General features: G+C 52.0%; 1 protein-coding gene across 5 annotated transcripts; it reads left to right on the top strand.

Annotated features, from left to right (window-relative positions):
• Positions 1-2,695: 2,695 nt before the first annotated feature.
• Tinagl1 (tubulointerstitial nephritis antigen like 1) lies at positions 2,696-12,125 on the top strand. Of its 5 annotated transcripts, none has more exons than XM_004850815.3 (12): positions 2,696-2,787; positions 3,346-3,663; positions 4,576-4,639; positions 8,057-8,149; positions 8,277-8,391; positions 9,436-9,559; positions 9,640-9,790; positions 9,899-10,088; positions 10,194-10,239; positions 10,474-10,597; positions 11,432-11,477; positions 11,581-12,125. In XM_004850815.3, exons 2-12 carry the CDS (start codon positions 3,354-3,356, stop codon positions 11,719-11,721), a joined length of 1,404 nt encoding a protein of 467 aa, XP_004850872.1. In that variant the 5' UTR covers positions 2,696-2,787; positions 3,346-3,353; the 3' UTR covers positions 11,722-12,125. The 5 variants fall into 5 exon arrangements, with proteins under 5 accessions (XP_004850872.1, XP_004850873.1, XP_087071546.1 ...); XM_004850816.3 differs by having other exon boundaries at positions 2,705-2,787; positions 3,297-3,663; XM_087215420.1 differs by lacking the exon at positions 2,696-2,787 and adding an exon at positions 2,829-2,982 and having other exon boundaries at positions 3,405-3,663.
• Positions 12,126-23,339: the final 11,214 nt, after the last annotated feature.

Below are 23,339 nucleotides of genomic sequence, written 5' to 3'. Positions count from 1 at the left end.
CATCACAACTCACCCCCACTGGCTGCAACATCAGCAGGGTCTCAGACTCAGTCCTGGGACGCTGCTCTGAGCTCTGGGTGCATCCAGCTGACCGAAGGTTGCTGTTTGGAAGCCCCAGCCTCAGCTGGGGTGCTGTTTGGGATCCAGGCAGGTGAACCTCCAGCCCAGGACTGGGTCCTTGGCTAGGGGCTCAGGGAGCACAACTGCTCTGCTCAGCTTCTGGAGAAGGCTCCATTCTGGGCCCCCAGAGCAGCTGGAGGATTTGGGGGCAGGAGCAGCCTTGGGTCTCTAGGAAGAGGGGCCCCAGCTCTGCAGTGTCCAGAGGTGGGCTGCTGGCTTCACCTTCCTCAGTAGAAAGAACATCCCAGAGCGCTTCTACAGAGCCTCTGGGTACAGATGGGAAACCAAGGCCCAGAGATAGGCAATGCTGCCGAGGGTCCTGCATGAAGGACACAATCACCATGGAGATTCAGGCCACCTGCCTCTCAAGGAGGCTTGAGGACTCCCGGGGAAGTCTAACTGGTGTCCGTGGCCTGCTGCTCTGTCTTGGGCCCTTGGACAAGGACCTCTTCTGGACAAGAATAAATAGAGAATGAGTCACCAGGAGGGAGGGGTCCATAGAAAAGGAAAGTGGGGTGTCCAGCACCCCCAGGCCCTGCCTTTTTCCTCTGTTACTTGGCCAAGGAACCCAGTGAGTCACGAGATTCCACTTCAGTGGGCTCAGCGCCAAGCTCCTGGCTCTGCTGTCTCCCTTGCATTGCGTTCTTGCCTCCTGTGCAGATAGACAAGGATAGGCAGACAGACAAACCCCCAACAGAATAGGCACACACCGGCACAGATACACAGACAGCTGGTAGACAGGTGCACAGACAGGAGGAGTCTTACAGCCACACACAGACACGCAGGCCACACATGCAGGCAGAACTGACATGTAGACAACATCTCTATGGCCACAGGGGCACAGAACACAGGCACATGGCAGGCAGGCAGGTAGATGGTAGACAAGCAGACACAGACTGGCACCACTGGCAAAAGGTCTGGGCACACACATCCACAGGCATGTAGTAGACAGAAAAGACAGACACAGACCAACTCCAGCAAAAATACCGCCCCCATACACACACACAGCCACTTGGACACATGCAAATGCTCACACACACAGACTCACACGAGCATCCCCTGAGGGTGATGTTGGGCAAAAGTCAGCTCCCTGCCCCAGAACCCTGAAAGTGATCTGTGACAGCTGGCACCTGAGCAGGAGTCCCAAAGGGCACTTCTGTCCCCCTCAAGAGAATATTACATTGATCAACTCTGAGGGACTCACCTTGCAGTAAGATGAATGGAGGTCAGATAGGAAAAGGGACTGCCCAATCCGGAGGGTGCTGAGACCCGTATGGGTGACCAAGGGTGACCTTGGTGAAAGGAGCAGGTCAGTAGCAGGTAGCAAGTCTATGTTCTGGCTGGCCTATCTTGGAAAAGTCTGTTCTTTTGAGCCTCAGTTTCTCTTTTAGGCTTTGTCCACTCAACTCACTGCAAGAGCAGATGGGCAGCCCCTGGACATGTGAATGCCAGTGCTGGGGCCCCAGAGCACTACCCCTCTACCCCTACCATCAGGAAAGGAGACCCTTGGTGACTCAGCCTTGATGCCCCCTAGCAGGGGGTAACCCAGCCACAAGTGTCCATTGTCCCAGGCTCTCCCCTCTACCAGGGGCTGGCCAGCTGCAGATGCCAGGGTGGGAGAGGGTGCAGTGAGGGGCAAAGGGAACCCCAGTGTTTCCCAGGTGGCATGCGCTGCTCAGACTGGAGACCCAGACCTGTCCAGGTATAGTCTCTTTCTCCCTCCCTGCCTGTGGAGTCCTCTGGCTGGCAACCAACCTGTCGGAAGAGGAAGCATTGTGCAATGGGGTAAAAGGTGACAGAAGGCAGGCCTAGAAGGACAGAAGCCTCATTGTTCGGTGCCCAGGCCAGCCTGGGCAAAGGAAGGGTTAGGGTTGAGGCAGGAAGAGGGGGCTGTGCAGGGGGCGCCAGCTGGCAGGGCTCTCGCCTTCAGTCCCTCAGAGGGGACAGGTGCCAAATAGGATGTCCTTGTGTTTGACAGAGGGGCGGCACTTGGTGAGGTGCCAGCACAGAACCCAGGAGAGGCCACAGGGTGCAAAGCCACCCACACACCACACCCAGCTCCTCAGGATGAATCTCTAGGGCGCCTGCAGGTTCCTCACTCAATCTCCTCGGGATTCCAAGCATTCTTGGGAGCTGAGGTGATTTGGGGTGGTTTCCAGCCTGGGGTCATTGTGAAGTGAGGTGAGCATGGTATTTTTCTTACTGAGTGGCCACAGGCGGGCTTAGATATTTTTGCCCCTGGCACCCTCCCTATCGTGTCGTCCAAAAACCTGAACCGAGGGTCTCCCCATCCCTCCTTCTCTAGGAGAGCTCTTAGCTCCACAATAAAGCCCATTGGGAAGTCCCTCCTAGTGTCAGACTGTGATCCTTTCTGCTTGAGTTACAGTTCTGACCCCCAAGGGTATGGCCACCACTGACCAGAGCACTAGGGAGGACAATCAGGGTTGTGGTCCTCAGCCAGCCCTGGGTGGGCTTGCTAGGGGCTACTCCAGGTGCAAATGGGCGGCCCCGCCCTCCTCCAGTGGGCGGCTGGGGCGGGCACGGCCGGCGGCGGGGCGGTACAAAAGCTGTCCCGCCCCGTGCTCCTCACTTGACTTTGTGTCCGGCAAGCAGTCCCAGAGCCAGGAGGCGGAGGGCACCCTGGGCCCAGCCCACACCCCTCTTCAGGTAGGGACGCTCCCAGCTTAGAGGGCAGAGGGTGTTGACATCTAGGGAGGGAAGGGAGGAGGGGTCAGGCAGAGGCACCAAGACTGGTGCCAGAGAGAGGCACAGTGGAGCAGGGCAGAGAGACACAGAGAGGAGAAGAGGAGATAGGAGGACTGGTCAGGAGGTGGCTGGGGGATGACTTATGAAGGCAGAAATGTAAGAACACAGGGCAGGGATGACAGAGGGCCAGAGGGACCTGGTACAGGAGAAAAGACCTTGGTCTGAAGGATGGGTCCTGGGCGGGGGTCCCAAGAATGCCACAGCCCCCATTTCCTTGACCATCCCACAGGTCAGGGAGGGACACCATTTCTTCCCCAGTCCCTTCCCCTTAGAAGCCAGGGCACATAGGCAGCAGCTCCTGTACTGAGTCCTGCTGGGGGCTCAGGTATCAAGACCCTGCCCCCCCCATGTTGCTGGGGCCCATGGGTTCCCAGCTCCAGGAAGTGGGGATATTTGTCTTGCTGTGCCAGGGGGTCTGATGCCCACCACCTCTGACTGCTGACCTCCCTCGGGGCCCAGGAGGCACCATGTGGCGCTGTCCAATGGGGCTGCTGCTGTTGTTTCTGCTGGCTGGCCAGGTAGCCCTGGGTGCCCGGCAGGGTCGCTGGCGCCGGGAGCTGGCCCCAGGGCTGCACCTGCGTGGCATCCGGGATGCAGAAGGCTCATACTGCCAGAAGCAGGACCTGTGCTGCCATGGCCGCGTTGACGACTGCTCCCTGCCCTACCTGGGAGCCACCTGTTACTGTGATCTCTTCTGCAACCGTACTGTCTCCGATTGCTGCCCTGACTTCTGGGACTTCTGCCTCGGCGTGGCACCCCCTTTCCCCCCAGTCCAAGGTAGGCACCAAGTTGGTCAGGAGGGCAGCTCATGTTGTCAACTTCATGCTCAGCAAGATGCCCGAGCAAGGTTAAAGATACACAGGCATTTCCAGGGGAGGATTTGTAGACTCTGGGAAAGAGACCCTGCCACACTCCCTGTCCTTCTGGGAAGGCCCCCTGTAGTCTAACTTGACTCTCTCCAGCAAAACTGAAAGAGGAGATCCTTGGTCAGGTTCTAAGTTGGCCCAGAGGGAGGGCAGCCAGCCTCCCGCCCTTTCTCCTGTCCTGTCTCCATTCAGGATGTGGAAGGTGCTGGTCCCACCTACCGACTCACCCTTGGACTGATAAAGCAGATGGGGGTTGGCTGGGACATCTTAGCCACTCTCCTGCCTCTGCTCAGGGTTCAGTGCCCTGGGATGGCTCATACCTTGGAGGCGGTTCTAACCACCTTCACTACAGCCTTCTCTGAGCACTCGCCTCTGTCCAATAGAAAAAGCACCGTAATTCTACCCATTGTTCTGTGCTAGGGGAGTGTATACTTGAGTTACTAACCCACAGCGCTGTGCTATTTTAAGAAAGTCACTTACCTTCTCTGAGCCTCAGCTTCCCATGCCCCTTCCATGGCCCATATCCAAGCCCCAACTCATTTAAGTGGCAAAGGATCCCAGGAATGCTGTGGCTGGCATCCAAGTGAAGCAAGAGGCATCCAAGTTATAGTCACTGAATAACTTGCCATGGAGCAGTTGGTGTGTGAGACTGTAGGAGAGGAGTTCAGTTATAGCTTGGCTTTAGTTTCACTGAGTGTTAAAGATGTGCATGTGGCTGAGGTGACTTTGGGAGGGTCTGGGGTCTCTGTTTGCTGAGGACCTGACCATCCCAGCGCAGCATCTCCAGTCTGGTTCCACTTCCTGTCCTCTTCCCTCCCACCAGGATGTATGCACGGGGGTCGCATCTACCCAGTCTTTGGGACGTACTGGGACAACTGTAACCGTTGGTGAGTGTCTGGACCATGGAGGGGGTCCTCATGGTGGCCCCCCTGGCCAACAGACTTGGTTCAAATCCTATCCCTGCCACTCATTTACTAGAAACAAGTCCTTTCCCCTCTGCGAGCCTCAGTTTTCTCATCTGTTACGTGGGAATTTTCACACTGAGTGTGCCAGCTTATACAGTAGCGTTCCGGCAACATTCCTGGGAGTGGTCAGCCATGGCTGCCCCGTACAGGTACCACCCCTGAGCTGGGAGTCCTCCCCGCCTCTCCTAGCTCAGACAGGGCCACTGCCCCTCCTGACTGTTCTTGCTGTCACGGGAGAGTCCGAGAAGGGGACGCCAGGAAGGAAATCTCTGAGTGCAGCATCCGCTGCCCTGGGCCGGACAAGGGTCAGGGATCCTGAGCTGGCAGCTGGCCAGCCTGTAGCAGGGCCTTCCCTGGAATGTGGCCTCCCTTCCCCACTGCTCCCCACCATTCCTGGCAGGAGGAGGAAGAGGCCAGGGGTGCCTTCTACACTCAGTCTGAGATGGGAGGTGGAGAAGGGCTGGGTAGCCAGCTGAAGGCCGAAAATACCGGGGTCCCTAGGACTTGCAGGAGGAGGCCCTGCACCCACTCTACCCCCACCTCTTCCCCGGGATGGAGAGTCCCCAGGGAGAAGGAAACTTTTTGGAATGCGTTGCCATAGCTATTTCCATTGCCTCACTGGGCTGAGGGCTGCCTGGGCCACAGTGAGTGTGGGGACACATGCATGCGGGTCAGCCTGTGTCAGAGTGAGAGAATGTGCATGTGCAGTGTACGTGTGTTCAGAAGGGTGGGGCGTGCCTGCAGGATTGTGCAAGTTCTGACAGGGTGGACACCGAGGGGTTAACATTATCCCACTCCTGTCCCAGGCCCCTTCTGGAATGCTGGGACCTGCTGCCACTAGTCCTGTCTAAGCCTGCTCAGGCAGCCCTGGGGCACAGGAGCTGGGGACCAGAAAGCACTGACCAACCCCTGCCTGACCCTTAAAACAGCTCCGTGGCTGTGCTCCCGGCACCCGGCACCTGAGAGAGGGTGTGGGGATATCTATGCATCTTGCAGTTGTGCGCGCACTCTAGGGATACTGCCTGAGGGCCCCTGTGACTGCTGCTCAGAATGTGCAGAGGAGAAAGGAAGGACAAGGAGCCTCCACACACCCCCGCAGACTCTCTGGGCCCTCCCTGAGCCACCCGCTGGCTTGGGGCTGTAGAGCCAACTGTACCGCCACTTGGCTCTCCTTGAGGCACCTTATAAGGCGACGTTGGAGGCGGGTGCCTCAGGCTGGCCTGGAAGGACAGTTTAGCATCTTGTAATAGCAGAGTTATGAGCTTGTAAAAGCATCGCAGAATGCATAGAATTCAACCCTTCAGCCAAGACCTAGTTATTAAAGTCCTACCACATCTCAGGCACTGTGCTGGGCCCAGGAGGTGCAGCCAGAATGCAACAGACACAGTCCTTGTCCCACGGGAACTTCTAGTTTAATGATGAGGGCCATGGAAACATCACAGATATATCATAACAAGCTGTTGTAGGTGTTATGGGGGAAAGAGAAGACAATGCAGATCCCAGTTTAGAGTGGGGAGGGGACCACAGGAAGAGGGGAGGCCACACTGAGGATGGGACACTTATGGTGATACCTAGGAGTGAGTAGAAGACAGGGTATAGGGGGAAGGGGCACAACTTTTGGGAGGCCAGGAGACAGGATGGGGTCATTTCAGTGGGAGCTGAGAGCGCAGAGAAGCTGGGAAAGGCCTGGAGGACATGCTGCTGTGTGTCATGGGCTGTCAAGGTTTGTCCCAAGTGTCACCAAGAGCCCCTTAGAGAGCTTGTGATCTGGCTGATACTGTTCTTTGATCTCTCTGGCTTTAGTGCAGGTGGGGGATGGATTGCTGAGTGCAGCAGGGGGATGAGAAAGAGGCTTGATCAGGAAATATTGTCCTTGCCCAGGGGAGAGGTGAAGGGGGACTGGAGAGGGACACTGGCTGGGGAAGTGGGAGACGCAGATGGGTTCACCACCTGCCATACCCCGGACCTGCTGATGGGGGGCTCGTAGGGTATACCACAGACCCCAGCGGCACTCATATCTGAATACAGAACACAGCGCCTGGCTGAGGCTGCAGGGAGGAGCAGGCTGGGGAAGGCTGTGTGACTACTTTAAATGCGGGACTATTCTACCTGCCCAGGGGTGTCGGGAGGTCAGCCGGATATGAATCTGAAGTGAAGAGGGGCCGGGGTTAGGGAAGACACTGTAAGGAAATCATTATGACAGGAAAATGAGACATAAAGTATGAGGGTGCTGGCCAGAGGAGGCTTCCTGGGAAAGGTGAGATTCTAATGAATACTTGGAAGAAATGAAAGTGAGCCACAGGGATGTGGGAGGTAGAGCAGCTCAAAGGCCCTGGGGCAGAAGTACAGCTAGTGAAAATAATCAGCCTCCCTGCAGCCTTAGATTCCAGGACTATAGCCGGCATGGTACAAGCCTTTAATCCAGTACTCTGGGAGGCTGAGGCAGGAGGATTCCAAGTTCAAGCACAGCCTGGGCAATTTACTGAGACCTTGTTTCAAAATAAAAAATAAAAAAGGGCTAGGGGTGTTGCTCAGTGTGATGGTCTTGGGTTCAATCCTTAGTACTGGGGAAAAAATCCAGGACTAGGAAGAGGAGGAGGTCAGTCCGAGAGGGGACAGGAGGACAGATCCTGAAGGGCTTGTCATCACCTCGGTACTTTGGCTCTTATTCTGTGACGTAAAGCTAACGGAGAGTTTTGGGCAAAGGAATGACATGATACGGCTTAGGTCTAGCAGGATCACTCTAGCAATTGTGTTAAAAATATCCTGGGGCGGGGGGGGGGGAGAGACACAGGGTGATGTAGGGCAGATGCCCGAGCAATGAGACTGAGCAGAACTCCAGGTGAGGTGGCTGGGCTACGGTGGCTGCAGGAGCGAATGAGACATGGTTTGGATTCTGGATATGTTTTTAAAGGTAGATCCAAGTGTATGTGCCTATGGCTGGCGCAGCCTGTGAGAGAAAGTCAAGGAGGACTCCCAGGTTTCTGGTGTGAGCCCCAGGAAGGACGGAGTTGCCATTTTATGAGAACCACAGTAAGAGAGATTAGGAAATTTGGTTTGGGGTGTGTTATGTCGGTGTTAGATACCCGCCTAGTGATGTTGAGTGGCAGCCTGATTCTTGATCTTGGAGTTCAGACAGAGACCTAGGCAGAAGAGGGGAGGAGGAAAATCGTGAGCCCGAAGTTGACATTTAAAGCCACCAGGCTGGGGCAATCGTCTAGATTCTGTATCCATAGTTGCTGGTACAGAATGCTAGGCCCATGTTAACCTCCGAGGCTCTGACCCTTCTGAGTGTTCCCAGGCCCCCACTCAAGCTTTCATCCCTTCCTTTCTCATCAGCACCTGCCAGGAGAAAGGGCAGTGGGAGTGTGACCAGGAGCCATGCCTAGTGGACCCAGACATGATCGCCGCCATCAACCAGGGCAACTACGGGTGAGACGCCCTGGCCATACCCAGAGCGGCCACACATGTGTTCTGCCTGAGTTGCATGTCACACTGGGGAACATGCTCACACACATGTGGCCGCAGGCCTCTGACTTCCCCATCCCTTCTTCTTCAGGTGGCAGGCTGGGAACCACAGCGCCTTCTGGGGGATGACACTGGACTCGGGCATTCGCTACCGCCTGGGCACCATCCGCCCATCTTCCTCTGTCATGAACATGAATGAGATTTACGTGAGCCCACCCTTGCCCACATCCCACCATCTCCTCATACCTAGGACTTTAGGGATGCTGTCCCCTACTAAGACACTGTGCGTCCCTGGGCAGATCACTCCCCTCTGGGCTTTTATTTCCTCTTTATAAGAAGTGGCTCACTAGATGTGCTGAGCTCAGATTCTGAGTTGTGTAGTAAACCCAGCAGGCCCCCCTCCCTCCTCAGCCTGGGAAAAATGCTGTTAGTCCTAGTGCAGTTGGGTCAGGGCCCAAGGAGCCAGGAGGTCACCTTCACATTTTAGGAAAGGAGAGACAGATACTCTTCCAGCTTTGGCCAAAGAGCAGCAGTTCTTAGGACAAATGCCGACTCAGCAGAACCCCCAGGGAGGACAGGGCTTCTCCCTTCCCACTAATGGGACCCAGTAGGGGCAGAGGGGATGGGAACCAGACCCAAAACATCAAAGGGTGAGGAAGGGAGCTTCCTGCAGCAGGACTGGGCTGGGGTACATGCTGGAGGACCTGCCCGTCAGTGGTAACCAGGAGAGAGACAATGGCTGGCCCTCGCTGTGAAAGGACTTCTGCCCAAGGCCAGGGTGACCAGCCCCTGCCCCTGCCCTTACTTCCCTGGGCCTGTGGCTATTTTCTGCCTCCTGATGTTTGTCTTGGCAGCCTGCCTGGTCACGGGACCTTATTGCTTTTTCCCTACTCTGCCCTTTGGGACCTGGAGGCCAGGGCCATGGTAGAAAGGAGGGTGTGGCAGATCAGAAGGTGCATAGGAAGGAGGCCAGGGTTGAGAAAGGAAAGCTGGTGACCCTGGCTTGGCCACATCCGTGTTGCTAGCTTCAGGAACCAGTCACCTCCTGCTTGATACCTCAGAGGCACTAAATGGTCTTTGGTTCTTCCATTCACATCCAAGTTGGAGGTAGCTGGAAACCCAGAGCAGCAAGCGGGCTGCAGATCCAGCTGTGGAAGGCCCTGGATTCACAGGGGCCCACCAATGCCTGGGCTTCTGAAGGGCAGGCCAGGCCAGGGCAGGAGGCAGTCAGGGCCACCTTTGCCTTGCAGACGGTGCTGGCCCCGGGGGAGGTGCTGCCCAAGGCCTTCGAGGCTTCTAAGAAGTGGCCCAACATGATCCATGACCCACTTGACCAGGGCAACTGTGCAGGCTCCTGGGCCTTCTCCACAGCAGGTGTGTCTGGGGCTGGGCTAGCACAAGATGGGAAGAGAGCCAAAGCCCAGCCCTGACAGCCCCTCTGTCTCCTCCACTAGCTGTGGCATCTGATCGAGTCTCAATCCACTCTATGGGACACATGACGCCCGTCCTGTCACCCCAGAACCTGCTGTCCTGTGACACCCACCACCAGCAGGGCTGTCAAGGCGGGCGCCTTGATGGTGCCTGGTGGTTCCTGCGCCGTCGAGGGTATGCAGCAGGGGTGTGGGCGGGGAATGGGGCAGGACATCCTGTGGGCAGTGCTTGGGCTGTGTGGCACCATGTCACCCACCATGCTCCATTCCGCTGCCTCCCCAGGGTGGTATCTGACCACTGCTATCCATTCTCTGGCCATGAGCAGGCCGAGGCTGGCCCAGCAACCCCCTGCATGATGCACAGCCGGGCCATGGGCCGGGGTAAGCGCCAGGCCACTCGTCGCTGCCCTAATAGCCACGATGATGCTAATGAAATCTACCAGGTCACTCCTGCCTACCGCCTGGGTTCCGATGTAAGTTTGCACATGGGTGAGGGGCAGAAACAGAAGGTGCGGTCTGGCCAAAGGCTGGAGTCCCCACCCTCAATGGCTGCTCTTCTGCTCATCCCCCACCCTCAGGAGAAGGAGATCATGAAGGAGCTGATGGAGAATGGTCCCGTCCAAGGTAAATGCCCCTTGTCCTGCCCTTGGCTCCAGAAGCCTGTGTCTGTTTGAGGTGGGCACAGTGGCCCACATGGTCTGTACAACAAGTCCACTGGGGCTGGGAGTATGGGGAACATGTCCCTTCCCTGCAGGCAGCCCCAGGAGGGGATACGTAGTAACAAGGTTGAGGCTCTGGCACGTAGCCACAGGGCCACAGGCTTGGCTGAGTGCGCCCCACCCTGGTCTCTGCCCGAAGCACTCATGGAGGTGTATGAGGACTTCTTCCTGTACAAGAGCGGCATCTACAGCCACACACTTGTGAGCATGGGGAGGCCGGAGCAATACCGGCGACATGGGACCCACTCGGTCAAGATCACAGGGTAAGGGGCTTATGGGCAGAGGGGTGTAGGGGCAGCAGGGTTTGCACTGGGGACACTGAAGCCTGCTTTGAATCTTTGAGATCTCTGCAAAGCCAGAACTGCTTCCTTATTTCCAAAAGAGGAAACTAAGACTCAGAGAAGAGGGTGTGGCTCTGGGTCACTTCGTGAATGCGGAACTTTTGAAGGGATTCTAGGAGCAGTCCTTCCTCACACATGGGAACAAATAACTCCAGAGAAACAGAGACAAGGATCCAAGAGCTGCTTAACCTCTCCCCATCTTGGTACCTGTCCCAACTCTGGCAGACTCACTGAGTGACCTAGGCTGGTCACTCCTGGCCCTCAGGTGCTCCTTCTGATACAGCAGGAGGTGTTAGGGTCATTGGTTTGTTAGTCATTTGCTGACTATTGTTAGTAGCCGTAAGTCCAACCAACAAGATGTGTTTTGTTTTGCAGTGGGAGTTTGGGGCCTCTAAGGCACCCACATTTTCTGGGTCTTTTCCCTCTGGTCGCTACACCCACATGCCCTAGGTCCCCAAGTGAGAGAGGGCAGACAGATGTGTGAGATCCCACAGAACTGATCCCAGCATGTGGGTCCTGGAGGACCAGGCCCAAGATCCCTCCTCTTTTGCTTTCCCCTCCCCATATCCTTGGTGAGCTCAGATATACAGATTTAGTGGTGAGGACTGAGGCAGAGCAGAGAGGGATAGACGGGCCAAGGCCCAGGCTGCACCCAAGTTTCCAAAATCAACAAGATCTGCAGGGGAGGCCTCAGGGTTCCTGCCCCGAGAACAGGTGCAACCAGTGCCCCCCCCCCCCGCCCCACTCTGCCCCCAGGTGGGGAGAGGAGATGCTGCCTGATGGAAGGACACTCAAATACTGGGTGAGTTTCTCGCCACCAGTGCACCCTGAAGCCCTGTCCCTTTTCTTTCTTCTTGCCCTTGCCTCACTCCCATTCCCTTCCTCATGGCCCCTCTTCTTCCCAGACTGCGGCCAACTCGTGGGGCCCATCCTGGGGTGAAAGGGGCTACTTCCGCATCCTTCGAGGCAGCAACGAGTGTGACATCGAGAGTTTCGTGCTGGGCGTCTGGGGCCGCGTGGGCATGGAGGACATGGGTCATCGCTGACGTCTCGGGCACTAGGCCAAGCCAGGCCTGGCCCGGGGTCTTGGCAGACAGCAGCGGTAGAAGAGCCCCCAGGGGGCGCAGCGCTCAGGGGCCAGACAGAGCCTGGGGCGCAGGCGGCGCCGGCTCTAATCCCACAGATCGGCTGACACCGCACCTCGAGGGGCCTGCGAGTTGGGCCTGGGAGCAGGGCGGGCAAGGCCCAGATTTCCCGAGATGATGCAGCAGAGCCTGCCCAGGGAGGAGGGGCCTGCAGATTCCAGACCTCTGGCTCCCCAGCCAAAGACCACGGAAGCCAGGCACCCCCAATCTCCAGGTCCACTCCCTCACCCCATTCCTGTATTCTTATTCTTCAAAGATATTTATTTTCCTTTTCACTGTTTAAAATAAAACCAAAGTATTGATAACTACAGTATCTTGAACCCTCCAGGAGTGGAGGACCAGGCCAGAATTGAGCATGAAAGGACTGCCTGGTCCCTGGTTGGTGGGGGTGGGTGGACTAGAACTCTTAGCCTCCATCCAGTCCTAATTGTCAGCTCCCAGGGTCCTGACCCATTTGGAGGGTGGGCAGATATGGCATGGCCTTTGGCCCCCAGAGAAATGTAGGCCATGGGAACCAACTTTCAGATGCTGACTCAGCTGCGAAAGGGGTAGCCAATCCACCAATCAGCAGAACTAGCACCCGGGCCCAGCAGGCAAGGGGGCACCATCCCACAGCGCTGGGACCTCTGTCTCTGCAGATCAGCCTCTCCAAGCCACCCAGGCATAGGGCTCTCAACTTCCCCTTCTCCTGGGCCAAGCTAGGCAGCCCAAGAGCCCTCTTCTCACCTCGCCTGCCAGCCCGCATACCTCAGCCTGGCTTTCATGGCCCTCAGGACCTGGCCAGTGCCCAAGCAGCTCCTCAGATGGTCAGTACATAGGTAGACCACGGAGCATCTGCATATGCATTTCCCCATCCGGATGCCCTTCCATGCCATCCACCCCATCCTTCTATTTCAAAGCCAGCTCCAGTGTTCCCTCACACAGACAGTACCTGTGGAGAGCTACGCATATGCCAGGGACTGTGTAATGGACCTATGATCCCCCAAACCAGCCCAAACTGCCCAGCACAGCTCAGACACTGCCTCCTGCAGCTCATCTGGTGCTGGTCCTCTCACCTGGTATTTCGCTTATCTGGGTGTCTGCCTACTTCCCCACTGTGCGGAAGTTCCTTGAGGGCAGGTCGGGGCTGGTTCCTCAGTGGGCCCTGACATGCGTACGGGTTACCCTGCTGTACAGTGGCATTCCAGTTTGTGGAATGACTGAGTGACTCCAGCCAATTTTTTTCACCTTTGTTTCCCTCCACTGATTCAGCAGCCCCATTCCTCCAGGCACGATAGAGTAGGAAGTCGGCCAGAAATGAGCTGGAGCTGGGAGACCAGCAGCAGGGCCCTAAGACAGGACTCTAAGAAAGGCCATGGTCTAGATTTCCAGAGTGTGCGGTCCCCAAGCTTCTGGAAAAGAAGCCCCCTTGCAAATTCCCTGTCCTGTCCAGTCTTACATTTTTTAATCCCACACAATCACATCGAGAGGCACTGGCCCCAAGTTGGTCAATGGTGACCTGTCTACCTCAATTAGGCCTCATTTACATATATTTGCATTGTGGTTTTGACTCCCCTAATGGGCTCTGGCCAGCATGCTTGTTCAGAGTAAGACCATATAAGTTCAAAAGACTCCCCTTCTGGACCTGAGGGAGGAGACTCACAGCTGATTGGAAAGAAATTACCACTTCTGCTACTCACCTCTCTTTCTAGAAAGACAAACGAAAAAACAACCCTGGACCTCCCTGCAATCTCATCCTCCTTCTTGAGGGTGCGTGTTCATTCTGACAGTTGCCACCTCTGCTCTGTCCTCTTGAAGCTCTCCCAAGTTCTTACTTTTGTAAAAGTCACCCCTGTCTAGGGTGCACTGTGTCTCTCCCCAATAAACTTACTTGCTAGAAATCTTTACTTTCCGCCCAAGTCCTGTTTGTGGACCTCCCTGCAAATCTCAGTGAGCATCCAAGAGCCAAGACCACCGCAAGACACAGAGCAGCACCCAGCACAGGCAGGTGCCACCTGGTGTCTCTTCCTTTGTGTGTGGGGGTGCACTACAGGGCTCCACCTCGCCCAACCCCCAGGAGACCGAGAAGGCAGAGGTGGCCTTGTCACTGCGTTACCCATCACCAAGGTCACCCATCACCTGGTGCTGGCTCGGACTGGTCCTCCTCCAGGGGCCCTGGCAGCCCCTCCGGCGGCCCCGCGTCCCTCACGCCTGCGGGCATCACCTGAAAGGAATGCGGGATGGGGGGGGGCGATAAGCGGCCGCCTTTGTCTGGTTTCCTGTTTTCCAGGACGTCCCGAACCGGCTCCCCTGGCCCGCCCACCGGTCCTCAAGGAGTCAGGGCCGGCCGGTGGCCTTGGGACAACGCCGAGCTGTGAGCCCCAGGACAGCGCGGGGGCGGCACCCTCAGGACGTGCTCCTTGGAAAAACCCAGTTCAGGGGCCGCGCGGCCAGGGCGAGGCTGGAATTTTCTACCAGGATCTTTGGCGGAAGCAGCAGGGGGCGGGGAAGGGAGGGGAAGAGAGGCGCGGCCGGACTGGAGGCTTCAGCTCGGCTCCGCCCTGCGCACCCCATCCGCAGCCTTGTGGGCCCAGCCCCTCCTTAGCCCCCTCCTCTTCTGGAGGGCAGAGGCTGGGGATGGAGGATGGGGAGGCTCAGCAGGTGCAGCTGCAGTGGGTGTGTCCTTAGAGAGGCAAGCCCAGCCCTAATCACTCCCAGCCACATTACTGCCCTGGGTCTGCGTTAGGGAAATCTGGCAACACAGTCCCCTGCTGTGTGTCTGGTGCTAGTGCCTTGCCTTCTCAGCACCTAGAGTACAAATTTTAAGACAAACCTGGGTTTGAATCCTGGTCTGTGTGATCCACACTGGCTCTGTAGTATTGGATAGATTTGCCCATCCTTAATGTGTTGGTGGGAGGATTAAATGACAAAGCACGCTAACATTTAGCTCAGTGCTTGGAATGTAAGGGCTCAATAGATAATAACAGGTATGATCATCTTAAGGGTTGAGTGTGATCATGTAATAGAAGTTTTTCATAATCAGTTAAGCATTTATTGAGTGCTTGACCACGAATTTCTGACAACATATTAATCTGAATACTTTACATGGATTATCTCATTTAAGCCTCTTTTAAACCCTGAAATTTCTTTATTTGCACATAAGGGAACAAAAGCTTAGAGAAAGCCATGAATGGTCGAGAAAGTATTCAAACCCAGGGCATCTAAATCCTCATGATCATTAGCTCTACTAATGGTAATGATAGTCCAGTACTCCTCCCAGGCCCTTACCCTGCCTAATAAAGTCATATGCATCCTTTAAATCACAACTCAGTTGTCTCACCTCTAGAAAACCTTTTTTGGTATCCATCTTATAGACCCCAGCGACCCTGGAATACATGCCTGGCACAGGAAGTGCCTGCTGACAGTTTCTCCCACAAAGGGATAGGGCTCTGTCATTTCCTAGCTAACGAATAATCCACTTAGGGCTGGGGATTTAGCTCAGTGGTTCCGGCACCTGACTTGAGAGTGCAAGGTCCAGAGTTTGATCCTCAGCACCAAAACAAAAACAAAAACAAATAATCTACTTGGACATTCATTCTGGTCCCCTGTGGTGCTCTGCAGGGTCCAAGGGCTCTTGACTCTAATCTTCCAGGGGCTGCTAAGTTACACCACTTCACAAGCACTGATGCCTCCCATCTTCCTGACATCTCGCCAAGCCCCATTGCCCTGGTGCCCATTAAGGAAAGGAATTCATGTCTACTCAGCCTGCAGTGCTTCATCCACGGTGGCTCACTGGATCCTACCCATAACCTGGGAAGAAGGGCATCTCTGGGAACACAATGCCAGTCACCAAGGAGACTCCTAGACTCTAGGAGGTGAGACCTTCCAAACTGAGGAGGGCTAACAGCCCACACATAGCTGGAGCCAGGGACTCCCACACTGCTAGAACATACTCTGTTTGCCTCTGTGTCTCTCCCTCTCTGTCTCTGTCTCTCCTGCCTTTCTCTCTAGATTATTCTGCCACGAGGAAGGGTATGTGGCTAGTGATAACTCTTGAGCCTCCAGACCACAGATGTTTTCTGGAAGTCTTCTGATGAGCCTGGTTCTGGTCAGGTGTCAAGCTGTGGGCCATCACCTATGAGGACAGGATCATGGGTGCCAAGACAGCCCTTTCTGAGTCAATGTTGGGAGGAGAAGACTCCCAAGATGGAGAAAGGAAAGGAGGAATGCTGGACAGATGATAGAAACATTGTCTACTACTGTTAGCCCCAACTGACAGGGGAGGAGATGTTCCCCACAGCTGATAGGTGGGAGAGCTCAGTAGAGACCACACTGCCTTCTGGTGAGCTTGGAGAGCAATCCAGAAAGGTTGACCAGTGAGGATCCCTTCCCCTGCTTCCCCGAGATAACTCTCCCGGGCCCTAGGAGATACATTTTCTAGAATCCCATCCAGTTGGTGGCAATGCCAAGGCAGTCCCTTCCCAAAGGGCAGTAAGGCCATGCCTGAGCAGCCTTTGGAGGGTGGGTGGCCACCTCCTTCCTGCTCTGGGGCTGCCTTAAGGTACCTGGATGAGGCCTAAACAGAGTGAGGCGGTTTGTCCATCAGAGGTGGGTGCAGGGGAGGCATCCCGAGGGACCCACACTATAGGCATCCACTCTTTACAGGGAGGAAAGAGGCTGGGAGTGGGCGAAGAGAAGCTGGACTTAGCCAAGAACACATTATGAGGAAGTGCTGGGTGTCATATTACAACATATATTTTTTTTTTTGTTCTTGTCCACAGTTCCTGCTCATAATGTCCTCCCCAAAGCACATCATGCTCCAAGACAGGCCATAGAAGCCACAAGTTCTTTGAGGAGAGTCATAGAATGCTAATCTTTCCCTGCCCTTCTGCCCTGGGCCAGCCCGGAAGAAATTCTCTCACCTTTCCTTGTCTGATAGTAGGTCATTCCAGAGGGTCTTCCCCCATAACTTGGAGGGAGGAATGCTGCCCAGAGAGGCCAGGAAGAATCTGATTTATAGCCAGTTGGCCAGAAGCACAGGTAAAGCAACCTGGGTTTGCAGCTGGCATCAACAGCAGGGCTGAGTGGAGCAGTAGTCTTGGGAGCTGAGCCCTCAACTTGTGGGATATCTGGGTATCAAGTCGAGAGCAAGGGCTACTTGGACTGAACTGGACACTGCTGGTGTCCCTGCTGCAGAATGGCGTGCTCACTGGTAGGGAGAAACCTCCACATCTTTTGAATTCTTTTTGTTGATGCTCTGTTGCTATGTTGTGAGTGAAGACTAGGAGAAACTGCGTGTGAGTCCAGGTTTGTTTTCCCTACCATGGGGAACCTCATTTGTCAGACCCCAAAGCCTGAGCTACCTGAAGCTGCATCAAGGTGCACACACAGCTGCCCCTCAGCCTGTACCCAAGCAGGCCTCTTGGCCTCCACCTCTGTTTAAGGATGGCCGAGACCTGAAGGTCCGGGCTAATGGTTGCACATCCCTCCAATGGCCTTGGGCTGCCAGGAGGACTCAGGGTCTGCAGAGGGGAGCGGAATCACTGCTCATCCTGGAAAGTCAAGTTCAAAAGCCTCCTCCTGTGAGAAACTTCTGACTCCACTGGACAGTCCTCATCCATCCTTGGCACTCCAAGTCCATCTCCTCCACTGCAGTCCAGCACCACACCTGTCCATTCCCTTCCTGATATAGACATCTGGGGAGCAGGGCTGGGCCAAACTCCTCTGCTCTCAGGATGGGTAGGGACAGTAAGGCCCTTGGCTGGTAGAACGGAGATGAGAGAACAGAACGTGGCAGAGATGGGGAGGAGGAGCCGAGACCTGGGCAGCGGTGCCTCCTGGTGGCGGAGTCTGAGCTGAGCACCTACTGTTTCCCTCTTGTTCTGGGTATCCTCTCCGGAGGCCTGGACAGTGACAAAGGGAAGGACAGGGGGGCAGACTGGTAACAGATCTCAGCCTGTCCCACTCCCCAGGCCAGCTCGCTGCTGAGACCTCTATTCTGCACCTCTCACCCAGGTACTGTATCCCAGCCTGGCCAGGAGAAGGCCCAGAGTTTGGCTTTGAGGTTCCTCCACCCACTGACACTGTCCTCTCATGCCCCCATTCGGGATTCCCACCTCCCCCCAACCACACACAGCTTGCAGAAAGCCTCTCACTCAAAGCCAGACACACCCAGATTCAAGTTCCAGTTCCGCCTGCCTTGGTTTCCCCATCTGTAAAATGGAAACAGTGATTTCTTTTATCTCTACATGGGAGTGGCCCTGGATTGAGATATTCCCTAAGAATGAGGAAATGGGGGACACAGTTTGCCCACTGAGAATTAGAGTGAAGAAACTGGTACTAAAGAATGAGAGCAGAATGTGCAAATCATCTTAAAGGACACGCTTACCCTAGGGGGCTGCAGAAGCTGAAGAGCACCATGGTGAAAGCACTGGTCCACCTAAAGTAGTAAAGCATCTGTGGCACAGATGAGTCCCTAGGGTCCCAGGTGCTGGCCAGTAGGCCAGTGGCCAAGCTGAGACTGTGGTTGGGACTGGCATGGGGAGGTGTTGCAGATGGAGTTGAATCCCTGCTCTGGATGACGCTCTGGGGGCCTGGATGTAATGAGCTCTCTTTACCTGGTGCCATAAAGCCACTGCCTTTGCCAGGCAGATGCAAGACTAGGCCAGTGGTGTGAGAGAACAGAGGAGAGCGGGATCTATGGCTGGTGTGTATTGCAGAGCGAACACGGGCCTCAAGGCATTCGGAGTCAGTGACTTGCAAACATGCCAGCCTGCATCACTCAGGGTTTCAACAGGAAACAGATGGTGAACTTTAATTAGGAGAATGGGGACAGAGTTTATTTTCAAAAACACTCATGACAAAGCAGGGGGTAGAGGGTCACAAGAGAGTACAGAACTCTGGGCCCGCAGCAGCAGGGCTAGCACTTCCCTTAAGCATGCAGGGCCAAGGGGAGGGTGAGATGGGCAGGATTCTGGGGACAGTCACTTAAAGCTGGGTGAACTGCCTTGAAGGAGTTGGGGGACACAGACCTCACCTTTATTCTCTTCTCTCCCTCTCATCTCCTGCTAGGCTCCCATTTGCCAAATCCCACAGGAAGCAAGAGGGCAGGAGATTTGGGCTGTGGACTTTTTAAAATGAATAAGGAATAAACGTGTATCTTATTTAAACCTTTGGGTTTTTTAGGGCTTTTGGTAAGAGCTGTCTAACCCATAACCTAACCAATAACTCATCAAGAGAAACACCTCCCGAATATCTATAATAATCATAAATGTTTATGTGTCTGACAGTAATTTATTGGTGAACTATATAAAACAAATCTGGCAGATATGCAAGGAGAAAGTCAAAAATCTATAAACAAAGTGGGATTTGTGTGAGCCTGTGATACTAGGGACTGAACAAGAGGCCTTCACATCAAGCTATATCCCCAGCCCTATTTATCATTTATTTTGAGACAGGTTCTCACTGAGTCACTAAGTTGCCCAGGCTGGGCTCAAACTTGTAATTCTCCTGCCTCAGGCTCCCAAATAACTGGGACTAGAGGCATGTATCACCACCTTTGGTAGAAATTTTCAATTAACTTTTCTTATAACCAATGAATCAAATAGCAAAACATAAATGAAGATGAAGAAATTTGAACAATATAATTTAGGAGCTTGATCCATTAGATAAATACAAACCTTGCAAACCTCTCTCCAACAGAATAGCCATTAGTTACAAGCTTGTTTTTAAAGAATACAGTACTGCATACTTAGCAATAAAAGAAGTCTACAATTTTTCCAAAGAATCAATATTGGGCCGAAGGTGTAGCTTAGTGGTAGAGCACTTGCCTAGCATGTGTAAGGCCCCAGTTTCAATTCTGAGCACTGGAAAAAAAAAAATCAATGTCATTCTATCACATTTTATAATTCCAATATAATAAAATTAGAAAACAACAATAAAAATTTAGCCAAGGAAATCCAATATGTCTGGTAACTTAAAAACTCATTTCTAAATAATTCATGGTAAAGGAAGATTATAAGGGAAACTACAAGATATATAAAATGGAATAACAATAAGTTAAAGTGGAACTTGCAGGAAAAATTATAGCCTTAAGTGAGCTTATTAAAAACAGGAAAAATTGGCAGCAAATGAATTAAACATCCAACTGAAGACACTAGAAGGAGATAATCAGAAAACCCAAAGAGAGTAAAGAAAGGAAATAATAAAGGTAAAATAGAAAATGTTTGATATGGAAAACAAAAAAAATTTACTTGATTCTTTAAAAATCCTTAAAAAACAAACAAATCATTAGCACAAAATACACGATATTGGGAACAAAAAGAAAGATATGACTAGAGATGCAATCAAGGTTATAAAAAGCCACTAGAAAACACCATGGAGACCTCCTGTTCTGGGGTGATAGTGACTAAGATAATAAGAAAAACCCAACAAAAATCTAAGAAAAAAGTGGCTTGTATGAAGAAGTGGAGAGCAAAAAATATTATTGGACATGCAAAATTCAAGCAAGCATAAACTTTATAAGGAAAAATGTTAAAAGGCTGATTTAAGGTTAAAACAAAGTAAGACCGAAAAGCTGGAAAAAAACAAAATGAGAGGCAGGAAGCTATGATCAGAGTTCAAAGGCATCCTACAGTTATTTCTGAGGGGGATATTGATTGACTTCAGACATTGTTAACTGAAGTATGCAATTTAGAAATTTAATGGTAATAGAACAGTAATAGAATATATTCCAAACCAGTAGAGAGGAAATCAGGGAATGAAGGAAATCCAGACAATCCTCCACCAAGCAGGAAATGACAAATAAAAAAAGCAAAGGAAAACTTGGTGCAGCTGCTGATTTCTGAAATGGTTCCGGAAATCCCCAGCCCATGCCTTTGTGTGGACCTTGCCCATGATGAGCCGGCTGGACTCCATGACTTGTTTCTGTCCAATGGAAGTGATGGGATGTCACATCCACTGGCAAAAAGGTTCCATGCCGGCTTAATGCTCTGCTTTCCCCAGTTTGAAATTTTTAACTTCATTTCTTCCGCCTGTGGTGCTGAGGATGTAACCCAAGTGCTCTCACATGCTAGGCAAGTGCTCCACTACTGAGCTACATCCTCAGCCCCTCTTAACACTATTTTACTATTTTACTTTATTTTATTATTAATAGAGTTACAAATAAAATACAGGAAGCACAAGCAATTTAGAGTTTCAAGCAGGCAATGCATAATTTTTTAGTGAAGTGCACCCCATGCAAATATGGAAGTAGTCTCTAAAATTTAAATTTAGCTAATTTGCTACATCTAGTGTCTCTATTAGAAAAGCCTGTGACTGTGACTTCCATTTTGACGGCTCTCTCTCTCTCTCCCCGCCCTGCTCATTCTCAGGATGCTCCCTGCTGACCAGCGCTGGGGACAGGCCCATGAGGGACGAACTGGAGCCCCTGCCTGCACCATTTAAGTGAACTTGCAAGCAGAACCTCAGCAGGTCTTTCAGATGGCTGGGGCCCTGGGAACAGCATAACTGCTACCTCCAAGAGTCTGAGCCAGCATCTGGCAGGTATAGCTTCCGGATTCCCAGCCCTTAGACATTGTGAGATAATAAATGTTTGTTGTTTTGAGCTATTTGGTTTTGGGGGTAATTTGTTACCCAGTAATAGCTAACTATTCATAATATATATGGTAAATGAGAAACACAAAATAAGATGGCAGAAATAATTTTTTTTTTTTTGGTACCAGGGATCGAACTGGGGTCTTTGCGCTTGCGCAGCAGGCGGTGAAAACACTGAGCTAAATCCCCGGCCCAGCTCTATGCTATTCACAGACACTTAATACCTAAAACAAAAAATGAACATATTGAAAGCAAAGACAGGAAAATGATCCCTCAGATCTGACAATACCATCACTGGTTGACCAATGGTGCATTCTAAACCTTTTGGACCCACTTTCCAGATCCTGAGTTTTTCCAGGCAGCAATCAGAAATCTGTTGATCCCAACAGAGGTGTCTCCATCCCAGACCCAATTTATTACTCACAATGTAAAAGTTCCAGCCCCAAAGGGTGGAGATGACTTGGTCTAAGTCAATCTCATTTCTCTTAGTCAGTGTTTAGGGAAAAGATGTTCATGACACCCAGTTCTGGAAAATAAGATGTAAGAGGAAATCCAGGAAGGGTTTTCTCCCTTCTTCCCTTGCTTGGTTCATGAACACAGTGCCTGATGGTAGAGCAGGCCTTGCAGTCCTGACATGACCAATGTGAGAAGGAAAATCCACAAGTGAATGCAGATGAAAAGGGAAAACAATACTTAACAGATAAACCTCCTTACATAGTTCAGGGCCTGGGGGAGTGTAGCTCAGTAGCAGAGTGCTTACTTAGCACTTATGACATCTGGGCTCCATCTCCAGCATAGCAACAGTAAGAGAAAAGGGGAAAAAAAGATAATCTACAGCAAGAGGACCATTTGGACCTTGGCTTACAGGGCATCCAGCAATGCAAAGGGCCCATTGGAAGATGTCTCTCAATATGCGTCTCTCATAGTTTTAATTATTTGTTGAAGACTCTCTTAGATTTTCTATATAAGCACATGATCTGCAGTTATAGGATGACCAATTTGTTTTTCCTTTTCAATAGTTTATTTACTTACTTTAATTTTTCTTATTTCACAGGCTAATAAATCTAGTCCTTTGAATAGAAAACCATGACAATGAGCATCCATTTGGTTTTCGAGGGGATGCTTTTAAATTTTTACTATTAAATAGTATGTTTACTGTAGACTTTAGAAAAAGCCCCTTTATAATTAAAAAGTTTCTCTATTCCTAGAATTTTTATAATCTACTTAATTATTTTTTTAATTTTTATTTTTTATTCCTACCTGTTTGTAATGCATAATAGTCACATTCCTCATGGGGTCTTGGTACATGTACATAACACATTTCAATTGTTTTATCCCATTTTCCTCTCTTCCCTCTCCCCTCCCTTCATTTCTTAATCCCCTTCCCATTTACAAAAGACCTACCTATCTGTTTCCTATTATCTGTCTTTTACTTTGCTCTTTCATTTATTTATACTTCAGGCTTTTCATATAAGAGAAACCATGCTATATTTAAGCTTGTGTGTGTGATTTCTTTCACTTAATATTACAGTCTCAAGTTGCATCCATTTTCCTACAAATGACTGAAGTTTATTCTTTATAGCTGAATAGTACTCCATTGTGTATAAATACTACATTTTCTTTACCCATTTATCTGTTGATGGTCATATAGGCTGCTATCAAGATTTTGCTATTATGAGTTGTGCTGCTATAAACATGGGTATGCATGTATCACTGTAATATGTCTTTAACTCTTTTAAGAAGATACCTAGAAGGGGAATAGCTGGGTTAGATGGAATTTCTAGTTTTAATTTTGGGGGGATTTTTTGGGGGGGGAGTACTAGGGATCGAACTCAGGTCCTTAGGCTTGCGCAGCAGGCGGTGAAACCATTGAGGTAAATTCCCAGCCTCTAGTTTTAATTTTTTGAGGAATCTCCATACTGATTTCCATAGTTGTTGTACTACTT

Source organism: Heterocephalus glaber, unplaced genomic scaffold (assembly GCF_053883595.1).
Source record: "Heterocephalus glaber isolate CG9 unplaced genomic scaffold, H.glaber_assembly_v1.0 deba00001452, whole genome shotgun sequence".
In the NCBI taxonomy this organism is placed as follows: Eukaryota; Metazoa; Chordata; class Mammalia; order Rodentia; family Bathyergidae; genus Heterocephalus; species Heterocephalus glaber.
The sequence above is the reverse complement of the archived record's forward strand: the minus strand, read 5'-3'. Positions and strand labels throughout refer to the sequence as shown.